Source organism: Cervus elaphus, chromosome 31 (genome assembly GCF_910594005.1).
Source record: "Cervus elaphus chromosome 31, mCerEla1.1, whole genome shotgun sequence".
NCBI classification, from domain to species: domain Eukaryota; kingdom Metazoa; phylum Chordata; class Mammalia; order Artiodactyla; family Cervidae; genus Cervus; species Cervus elaphus.
The window spans coordinates 48879320-48890887 of NC_057845.1; the positions used below are offsets into that span (position 1 = coordinate 48879320).

Sequence of the window (11568 nt, forward strand, 5' to 3'; positions counted from 1 at the left end):
TTGGGACTGAAATGAAAACTTACTTTTTCCAGTCCTGTGACCACTGCTGAGTTTTCCAGATTTTCTGGCATATTGACTGCAGCCCTTTCACAGCATCATCTTTTAGGATTGCTTTTAATATGTAACAGTTAACTAGTTAGGGAAGCCTATCACTGTGGAAACAAAAATGTTTACTTGAAGTCTGAAATGGAAAGAGTGGGATTCATTCCAAAGAGGTCTTAATGATGTTTGTATCATAAAATCCATGTTAAAGTAGAACAGAAGTTAAGCACAGCCATTAAAGCACAATATGTGTGAAAATAAGTATTTAATACATGCTAGCTTTTCGAACAGAGAAGGCAATGGCACCCCACTCCAGTACTCTTGTCTGGAAAATCCCATGGACAGAGGAGCCTGGTGGGCTGCAGTCCATGGCGTCGCTAAGAGTCGGACACGACTGAGCAGCTTCACTTTCAATTTTCACATTCACGCATTGGAGAAGGAAATGGCAACCCACTCCAGTGTTCTTGCCTGGAGAATCCCAGGGACGGCGGAGTTTGGTTGGCTGCCGTCTGTGGGATCTCACAGAGTCGGACATGACTGAACCAACTTAGCAGCAGCAGCTTTTCCAAATAGTGAAAAAATTAGAGAGGGTTCCTGAGATTGACAGAAACTTCTTTATTTCAGCGTAATTTTAATTGGTAACCCAACATGCTAAAAATAAAAGTCAGAGAAGGAGAATATTGCATGGAATATATTATTTGGAATCTTATATTTGGATTTGGAATATATTGGAATCTAAAAACAAATGATACAAATGAACTTACTTACAAAAGGGAAACAGGCTCACAGACTTCCAGAACAAGCTTATGGTGGCCAGGGAGAAGTATAGGGGAAGGGATAGTTAGGGGCTTTGGGATGGATATGTACACACTGTTGTATTAAAACTGGTTAACCAAGGACTTACCAAATAGCACTCTGCCCAATGTTATGTGGCAGACTGGATGGGATGAGTTTGGTTTGGGGGAGAATGGGTGTGTATATATGTATGGCTGAATACCATTGCTGTTACTTGAAACTATCACAACATTGTTAACTGGCTATAATCCAATATAAAATAAAAGTTAAAAAAAAACTGAATCAGATTAGGCCAGAAGAAGTGTGAATAGAGCTTGAATTAATAACTATTTATGAGATAAAAAAAGACATAGCTGCAGAGGGATTGAGCTATATAGGGACTAAAGTTGATTATAGAGGTTTGTGGTTCTTGAACTTCAATGGAACCCACACTGTTCATAGCCAGAAACCAGATTAATTTATAGTTTCTGATGTAAAGACATTAGAAGTATAAAGGCTATGGTAGGTAGAATCAGAATATTAACAGGCCCTGGAGATGGGCACTTATAAGTAAAGATTCTATAGGGTGTTAAAATTTTATTATCTTTGCCCTAAAAATAGTTCCAGAAATTAGTGGATCACTCTCCCCTGTTAACAAAAAAGGAAACAGTGTCTGTAATTTCAGAAGGGAAATAATGGTACCAAGGCAATGGTCTTTGTATTTACCCTTAGATACAGAAATCAGATTTTTCTTTATGATCTCAATGAAATGATGAGTAAATGAAAATCCTATTCCATTCTCTAAACAATGAATTACCTGTACCTCTAATTATCTTCACTCTGAAAGTATACTGATACAGGCTTACAGAAGCAGAATTTTCAGGCAGCTGGGTATAATAATAATGGTAACATTATGTCAACAGTCATAATAACATTAACTTTTTAAATATAAATTTAGAAATGTATTTTCAATTTAAGGATCAAAAAGCATCATATTAAACACTTATGGTGAGGATCTTAAGGGCAGCAGTAAGGTAAGAAAGAGGGTTAATTTGATAGTAAACTTTTAAAAATTGGACCGAAAGGCACATGAAACCATCAGGAGAATGTTGCTTCAAAATATTTATTTGTCTGTCCATCAAACTATAAAATCAAAGGGGAGGAAAAGAAGAGAGTGGGCTTACAAAATCAAAATGAAACTAAACTATTCCATCCTCAAAATGCTGATGTTTTTAATAGACCAACAATTTTGGTTGAAGCTGTTTTTCTCCCATCACTGAATGTTTTTGAGTAGTAATGGGAAGAAGAGCTTTCAAAATTCTTTAATTTATCCATGTTAAACAGCTAAGTTGATTGCTTAATTTTAAGTCAAAATGTTATTATCATTAAACATTGACATTTCAGTTTTATTTAATGAACGTTTGTTGGGCACCTTTTATGTACAAATGGAGGTATGCTGGTATAAAAAGTCAACAAGAAAAAGTATGTATTCAAAATTTTTTGGTGTCAAGTAGTAAAACCCCAACTCAAATCCATTTAAGTAAAATTAGAAGGAAAGAGGGTATAGGGAATGGTGCTTTTGGCTCAGACTTACGTGGTTTCCAGGTGCTCAAACACCCATTGTGTTGGTCCTACTTGTAAGCAAGCTCTCCCTTTATGGGAATCAGTTAACCACTGGCAGTTCTGAATTTTTCTCATTCTCACAGCTTGTTATCCCTGTGAAAAGTCTCTCTGTTGCCCAATTAGTTTGAGAGAGCTCCCAGAGAAGACTCTGATTAGATTGGTTTATGTAAAAAACCCATCCCCCAAACAGTTCATAGAGCCAGAAAGTAGAAGAGCTGAACAGAAGGCCTCCCCCCAGTCTCAATGGAGGCAGAGTGGAGAAGAAAGGTCTGGATGATAACTGGACGACAACTCAGTGTTCCTTCAGGTATCTCGTGGTTATAAGAAATAAGGCGAGTAAGATCTGAAATTAGCTCTCGCACTACTGACCACTACCTTCTACTCAGTTACCCAATCGCATTAACCTTCAGGTTTTTTGTAAAGTGAAAACATAAACGTTGGTCTTACAAGACGATGGAGTGTTTTGTTTGTTGAATGAAAATTTCAAGATGACGATTTTCCTAGTTTTTCTTCTGCTTGCCCAGCTGCTCCTTGTCTTCCGCTGTATCCTTCTCTTATAGGTAATTTCTAATGTGGAACTAACTAGTGTTCTCTCCTGTATCCACCTCCTGCCCTTTTCCATTTACAACATCTTTCTAAACAATCTCATTTACTCTCGTTGACTTAGATACCACCCGTATATCCACTCTGAACACCTACATCCAACTCTGACCTCTCCCTGTGACATCAGACACATATATCCAAGTATGTATTTACTATTTCCACTTTAATGTTTAATAAACCTGAAACAGAACTTCTGATAATCATAGACTCTCAAAGCTACTTCTGCTAATGAACTCAAGTTTGTGTGTCTGATGCACAGTGAGGCCAAACAAATTGAAACATCTGAGTTGGAGCAGATAAAGATTTACTTCTGTGTCAAGCAAGGGGAACAGGTGGCCCACGCTCAAAAAAACCCAGAAATCCCCAAGGGTTTCAGTGAAACATTTTCAAAGGCAAGGTGAGGCAGGAGTGTCCCAGAGTCTGTGATCAGCTGGTGCACAATTTTCTGATTTTTGGTTGATGGTGATCAATCTGTAGGGGCTAGAAGGTCTGGGGGCAATGTGCTTATGATCCTCAAGTATTGAGTAGTTAATTTCTTTCATTTGGTAGTGTTTGAGCATTTGAAAAACTCAGGAAATAAGCATCAGAAGCTATTACCTAGGTCCTTCAGAACGGAGCTAAAGCAGAGGATATGGAGGAAGGGTCTTCCCCAAGAAGGCCCCATAGGGTCCTGCTTGGTTACGCTTCCTCCCTTGAGTCCCTCACCCCCGCCATTAATAAACAGCATTGCAACTCATGCAAATACTTGAGACAAAAATCTAGAAATTACTCTTGACACTGCTTCTTTCTTCATCCTTCAAATCCTCATTATTAGCAAGTCATGTAAATTCTACTTTCAAAACATGCTCCAAATTCATGCTCACTCTCCATCTCTGTTGTTAACAGCCCAGCCCAAGACACCATCATTTCTTGGCTTGACTATGAGCATCCTAACTGATCTTCCTTCCTTTCCTATATCCTGTTTTCTGCAGAACCCCCCTTCTTACCTGGAGTAAAAGCCCTCATCTCGAGTATTACCTACAAGCCCTACTTAATCAGGCCCCCATTATTTCAGATTTCATCTTAGACCATTCCTATCCCTCTCCCACACTAGCTCACTCTTGCCTTAGGGATTTCATTCCAGTGTCTCCTTTTGCCTCTTCCTTGCCTTCATCTTCTCAGAATGGATGCCTCCTGGTCAGCTATCAGTTTAAATGTCATCTGTGCAGTATGCTGTTGTCTAGGAAAAACTCACCTGTTATTTCTCTACTACTCAATCAATACTTATGTACTCTTAAGTCTATGGGAGTTTTTTCCCCCATATTCAGCATTTCTGCAGCTGTGATGGACACCAACTGGCTGTCCTACAGTTCAATTTCTTCTGACACCATATACCTGGAGTTAGCATCATATTCTACAGGTTAGAGGCTCAGTCCCATTAGACTACCCCACCTCACCCCCACCTGAGACACAGATCACAAATCTAGGTTGATACCTGTGCTCCTGACCGACTGGCTAGATAACAGAGCTTCCCATGAGTCCCCCCGCCACCCCTACCCCTCAGGTTTTACTAATTTCCTTGAGCAGCTCACACACAGCTCAAGAAAACTGTTACTGATTAGATTTCCTGTTTATTATTACAAAGAACATTAAAGGATATGAATGAACATTCAGATGAAGAAATACACAGGGCGACGTACAGAAGTGTCCAGAGCACAGGTGCTTCTGTCCCTGTGGCGTTTCGGGGGTGTCAAACTCGTTCACCAATCCAGAGCTCCTTGAAACTTCATCCTTTTCTAAGTTTTTAATGAAGAATTCATTATGAAGACATGGTTGATTAAATCATTGGCCATTGGGGATTAAGTCACTCTCCACTCCCTCTCCCCATCTTACAGGTGAGAAGTGGGGTTATGTGGTTGAAGCCGATCTAATCATGTCTAGTTACTTGGTTTATTCCCCCAACAGTCAGCCCCTTCCTTCGGGACTTTCCAAAGTCTCCTTGGAATAACCAGGTGTGGTTGAAAGGGGCTTGTTCTAAATAACAAAAGACACCTTTTTAGCTCTAATCACTTAAGAAATTCCAAGAGTTTTGGGCAAAGACCAAATACATATTTATCATAAATCTCAACATCAAAACTGTCCTCCAATTATTTAATCAAAAATGGCCCCCCAAGCTCACACTCTTACAGGAGTCTGCAAATTTTTTTTGTGAAGGACCAGATAGCAAATATTTTAGGCTTTGCTGGCCACATGTTCACAGCTACAACTAACTGACCGGTGAGGTAACAGGAAAGCAGCCACAGACAATATGTAAATAAATGAGTGTGGCTCTGTTCCCATAAAACTTTAACTGCAAAAGCAGGTCAACACAGTTCACCAGCGCCTGCTCAATGACACCAAACTGTTTTGATTCTCTGCGTTTTCTTTGTGCGCTGTGATTTCTGTCCCTGGAATTTAAGCTCTGAGAACAGCGGCACCATCGTTTATCCCACTCATTGTTTCTTTCCTAACATCTAATAACCGGAGCAGAGAGGGAGCCTGGCAAATCCTTATTGGATGAATAAATGAATGAAACTGGTATGCAAAGTGTGAAACACCACAGGAAAAATACTACCTCAGACTGTTTACCCAATTGTTCATTAGGACAGAAAAGATTAAGAAGTTATTACTATCCATAGATGCATCCTGTGGGTACAATTATCCTTTGTAATGGCAGAAAGACAAAGGGAAGTTATGTCTCCACAGTGTATATCTTACTATATCTATTTATTCTTACTTTATGTTAAGGCACTTCTCTTAAGCCAGTGGTTCTCAACCTGAGGTGATTTTGTACCCCTGCCCCGCCTCAGGAACCTGTTGTTAGGGGAAGCACACTGGTTGAAACCGCCCACCCTGGCCAGGCATCATAGTAACCATTTGCATGAGTTGTTTTATGACAGGAGGTCCTGGTAAGGGACACGGAACTAATAAGCCTCCACCAACCGGAAGAGTTCAGGAAAGGTCAAAAGGAGACACCACGTGTCCGACCACCTCCCAGAATCCTCCTCTCTGGCATCCATCTTGGCTGAACAAAGCTTGCATCACCAGGAAGGACTATGAGTCAGAATGATTGGCCAAAGACCACCCGGAAACGAATCCTATCACCATAAACACCAGAGCTGTTCTCCTGGGTTCCCTTACCCTCCTGCTCTCCGCCCAGACACCCTTTCCCAATAAAATCTCTTGCTTTGTCAGCACATGTGTCTCCTCAGAGGATTCTTTTCCGAGTGTTAGACAAGAGCCCAGTTTCGGGCTCTGGAAGGGGTCCCCCATCCTGCAACACTATGACAACATCTGGAGATATTTTTGATTATCACAACTTGGGAGAGTTGTGCCACTAACATGTAGATGACAGTTAACAGGGATGCTGCTAAATGTCCAAGAATGCACAGGACAAACCCCCGCAGCAAAGATGATCTGGTTCAAGATGCAACGGTGCTAAGGTTAAGAAACCTGGCCTTAGGTTTATTCCCATGGAAATAGGTCTCCGTTTTTAGGGAAGCTTGTATGAAATATAAGGATGTGGGTGAGTTTTGAAAATCTGTGAGAAGGCAGGTTATATTCTTTAAAGCTATAACTTTCATACAAGATGGAAAGCAATTCTGAAGGGTGCATTTCCCTCGGCAATGAAAAAAGACAAACCTCACTGTCACATCTGTATTCCAAGAACATTCAGCCAACGTGATAACCTCCTTAGAGGACTCAGACTTCAGACTGCCTGCTTATGGACTCACCCAAGGTTAAGTGCCTACTACATTTCATGATATTCACTGGCGAAATGACAACAATGACAGTAAATCTGAGCTGACATCCTACGGCAGCAACACAACAGGAAAGGAAGGAAGAAGCATTCCAAGGGCGTGAGCAATACCGTGAGCATCCTTTTATGGTTTTCATGTGAGCCCGTGACTTTGTTGTTACACGCTGATACCGTCCATTGTTCAGCTAAGCTGGCCCTACGCCACAATATCTCAACACGTGAAGCTTAGACAAATAATAGCTATAGTCTCTTGATACTTAACACTAGAGGTAATTTTTCAGTTTCTTCTAATTTTTTAGATCATAGTAAAACATGGGAAGAATCTGTTGGCCTGAATATAGACCTGTTATTGAGGAACAGAACCCTATTTCATAACCATTTATTCATAGTTAACTAACAGCAGGGGGAGTGTGTGTGTGTGTGTGTGTGTGTGTGTGTGTTGGAGTGGTGGGGAAAGGGTGGCTAGAAGATAAGAAAAGGCAATGTTTGCACATTTTGAAACTGTTCATATCATTAAATAAATAACAGGGATTACACATGAACACTGGGCAATTATATCTTCATGAAGTTCAATGGTGTTTCATTATTCAGGCTCTACTTCTACCTCTGTGATTATTTCTCCTCCTCCACCTTCTGTCTCTTTCTGTTTCCTCATATAGATATTTCCTAAAGTTCTATCTTTGGTCTCCCTCCTCTTATTCTATAATCTATTTTAGGAGCTTATTTATTCTAATAATTAGGATTCAACTATCACTTCCCTGTCAGTCACTTTCTAGTCTTCACTTACATTTTTTACCTATTTCAGGAACATCTATTCTTCCATTTTAATAGCTACATCTATTTGGCAATCCTCTTAGTGCCTTAAATTGCATGTGTTCAAAATTTAGCTCACAGTTTCTTCCTCTTCTGTGACCTTGTCCACTAATGCTCATCTCATCCATCCCGTTGGATGATACAAAAATATAGAAACTCTCCTCGACCCTTCCTTCTCTCTAATGGTCAATTTGCAAGCCATCATAAAGTTCTATTCTTTTTACCTCTGAAATATTTCTTAAACATGCTCACTTCTCCCCTGCTTTCTACCCTGACACTAGTCTGTGTTACAACCTCATTCCCTGATTATGATATTTTCATGCTTAAACATTTTCAAGTCATTTTGTTGCTTTTAGGATCAGAGATGCTCTACCACAAACCATAAGGGTCTGTTCCAATACTTTGGCAGCTGATGTGAACAGCTGACTCACGGGAAAAGACCCCGATACTGGTGAAGATTGACGGCAGGACGAGAAGGGCACAGCCCAGGATGAGATGGTTGGATGGCATCACTGATTCAATGGACTTGAACTTGGGTGAACTCCGGGAGATGGTGAGGGACAGGGAGGCCTGGTGTGCTGCAGTTTATGGGGTCTCAAAGAGCTGGGCGTGACTTAGCAACTGAACAACAACAAAGGTCTGCATGGATAAGTTCTTTCTTGACCCTCTTGTCCGACATCACACCTACCCCGCGCCCCCCACCTCCTCTCACGGCCTCCCCTTCAGCAACACGACATGGCCATCCTCACGTTTCCCCCACATGCCACCCTCCTTTTCTCTGCAAGGTGCTGTAGCAGTGATGGTGGTTATTTTTACAGCACACACACACACACACACACAACTTCAAAGGCCCTTTGCTGCTCTCTTTTTCTGTTTGGCTCCCATCACCTCATCTTCAGATATCAGATAAACAGTCATTCTAGAGGGAGAAGCATACCCCTAGAGGTCCCAAAGCACTCCTTTACTGTAGCCTCAAATGGAACTGGGTATCTCCCCTTCGTAGTGCTTGTCACCTTTGTTATACTTTTAGGTTTATTTGTACTATCAAATAGCCCAGCAGTCACCCCTAATAAAATATAATCTATCTGTTCCTGTTCAGTATTTTATCCCCAGCACTTAGCTTGGTTTCTGGCTCATAATAGGATGTCAATAATATTTGTTAAAAGTACGAATAAAGATTAAGCCCGTCATTTCAACACATCAATTCACCCCTGGACACTTAACATTTCTGAATTCTCTCATTCTGTTGGTGTTCCCATTATCTCCTAAATGCCAGGCCCAAATCTTCAGACTTCCTCGGCCTCTCTTTCTCTTTTTCAACTGAAAGTGAAAGTTGCTCAGTTGTGTCTGACTCTTTGTGATCCCATAGACTGTAGCCTGCCAGGCTCCTCTGTCCATGGAATTCTCCAGGCCAGAATACTGGAATGGATAACCGTTCCCTTCTCTAGGGGATCTTCCCAACACTGGGATCGAACCCAGGTATCCCACATTGCAGGCGGATTCTTTACTGTCCGAGCTACCCAGGAAGCCCCCAAAACTTGGCTACCCAGAAAGTTTACAGGGTCTTAGTTCCCCAACCAGGGATTGAAACTGTACCCTTGGCAGTGAAAGCACAGAATCCTACCACTGAACTGCCAGGGAATTCCAGGGAAATCTCTTGCTACCCACATCTAATTGTTTGCCAGGTATTCCTGATTCTACCTCCAGAACACATTTCCACAAGCCTTCTTTTTTTTTTTTTAATTTTTCATACTTTATTCTCTATATTGATAGGTTAAGAAAGTGAAATCTTCCTAAGTACTGATTCATAGATAATGCTTATAAGCGACACACAAAACATTCAGTTTCACAAAGAGTAATATCCAGTGATCCCTTTAAATGCAATTTTAATCCTTACTTCCAGCTAAATGCAAGACTAACACAATGAGCTAAATACACACAAAACTTATATATCCTGAACTACAAAAGTGGTTTCCATAGCCACACATGGTTTTAGTCAAGTATACATTTTCACAATAAATAAATACTAACAAATATGTTAATAAAACACCACCCCAAATGCTTATCTGCCATCAACTTTTTCAGCAATGCCATTCCTGCTACTGATAGCACTTTCAGAAGTTTTAATCTGACCTGGGGAAATGAGTTCTTTTAAAACCTGACAAACAGTATATTATAAACCCCAAAGATTTTTAATCCAGTATGTCTTCCAACACAGAACCATTCATAGGAAATTCTTAGTTTCTGAAAAAATAAAAAATTAAATCACTCGTTATCTAAAGAAGAATATTAAAACAAATTATCTTAAGACAAATAAACACTCCTACAAAAGGCTGTATTTTCTAATATCACTTCCTCCTTAAAAGAAACACAAACCCAGTTCACCATCTTTTAACAACTTACACTACTGTGGTCTAAAAGCTTTAGAAATACATGAAACACATCTTAGCTATCAAAGTCAAAGGTGCCATTTAGATTTCACATATTAAACAGCTACAGTACAACCTACAATGGCACAAGTACACAAATATTAATTCATTGAGATGGTCAAGAGTCAGAAGAAACTGAATGGTTTGCAAACCAAAGGTACTTTGACTTACATGTGGTCATTAAAATCTAATATGCAATTCAAGTAGGGTAATATAATGGCAGGCAATTAAAGGCTCATATATCACTCTAAAATTGAAAACGTGAAAATAAAGCCTGAAAACTTTGTGGTTCTCCATTTTTCATTCACATGGTTAGGTATTAGGCAGGGCCTTACTGTGGAAAATATAGTTACTAAGTATGGTTTCCCCAGAAGATAATGAAGCTTCAGAAAGTACAAAAGGTGTCAAGATCCATAGTTTGCTTCATCAAATGCTTTTCTAGCGCGTTTCAATTCTTCATTCATAGTAAGCAAGTCTTTAACCCTAGCAAACTTTCTTGGGTCCTTTCGAATCAAGAAGACGATATCTTCAACTTGTACCTGACCTTGTCTTCCAATTGACATTGCCTTATGAGTCATTTCAGTGATGAACTCTATGACAAGGTCTTCAAGAATATCTACTGACTCAGTATAAGGATTCTGGTCATCTCCAAACCCATACATCATACACCGTAATTCTTTAGAAAAAAGTCTCTTTCTTTTACCCTGTCCACCTTCTGCACCTCCTCCAATTTCTTCACTTTCTTCCTCAAAGGTGGGATCCTCTTCTTCATCTGCCATCCCACCAGCCAGCCCTCCACAAGCCTTCTTAATGCCATTACCACTATCCTCCTGGCTGTGGTTCACCCCACCCTGTCTCGGCTATTGCAAAATCACCCAGTTAGTTTTCAGATCTAATCTCTTCTTGCCTTAATGTTTCTTTCAGGCTTCCGGAAACACTGTTCTTGTTGCTCCTGTGACCAAATGATTTTAGGATTCTTAACTTTCTACTCAATATAGCACCCAGTAGGCAGGTTCTTTATGATCTTGAGTCATGAACATTTTCTCAATTACCTTCAAACATTCTCTAACATTTTATATCCCAATCAAACTGAAATATTTTGTATACCCACCACATCTCTGATGTTTAGCATTTCCAGGACTTTATAACACTCTCCTCCTATTACTTCTTGCCCTTCAAGTACAAATTCTACCTTCCTTTTCTAGACTACACTTTTACGTCCAGGGACTCTTTCTTATTTATCACTGTATAGACTACAGTGATTAACATCAGGGTTTTGGACACAAATGATGTTTAATTGATATATTTAATGAATTGTTTCATTCCTTTCTCTCTCTCTTTTTTTTCTGTAACTTCAGTCTATAAAGGAAAAATACTTTCTTATGTATTATATAATGATCTTTCAGAGATATTTTTTGAAGAGAGCCCCAAAATAAGATTTTATGAACTCTTCTTCCTTTGCCTTTTAAGAATGCCTCACTTAAAAAACTGACAAATAATAAGAGC

At 39.9% G+C, this 11568-nt stretch overlaps 1 protein-coding gene across 1 annotated transcript; it reads right to left on the bottom strand.

Annotated features, from left to right (window-relative positions):
- Positions 1-9361: 9361 nt before the first annotated feature.
- Positions 9362-10853, bottom strand: LOC122687483 (transcription initiation factor TFIID subunit 13-like). Its single transcript, XM_043893012.1, has one exon. The coding sequence runs from the start codon at positions 10839-10841 to the stop codon at positions 10467-10469; it is 375 nt and encodes a 124-aa protein (XP_043748947.1). The 5' UTR covers positions 10842-10853; the 3' UTR covers positions 9362-10466.
- Positions 10854-11568: the final 715 nt, after the last annotated feature.

What these genes read in the sequence shown, in the direction of transcription:
- LOC122687483 (XM_043893012.1), bottom strand. Translation starts at nt 10,841, where the DNA reads ATGGCAGATGAAGAAGAGGATCCCACCTTTGAGGAAGAAAGTGAAGAA.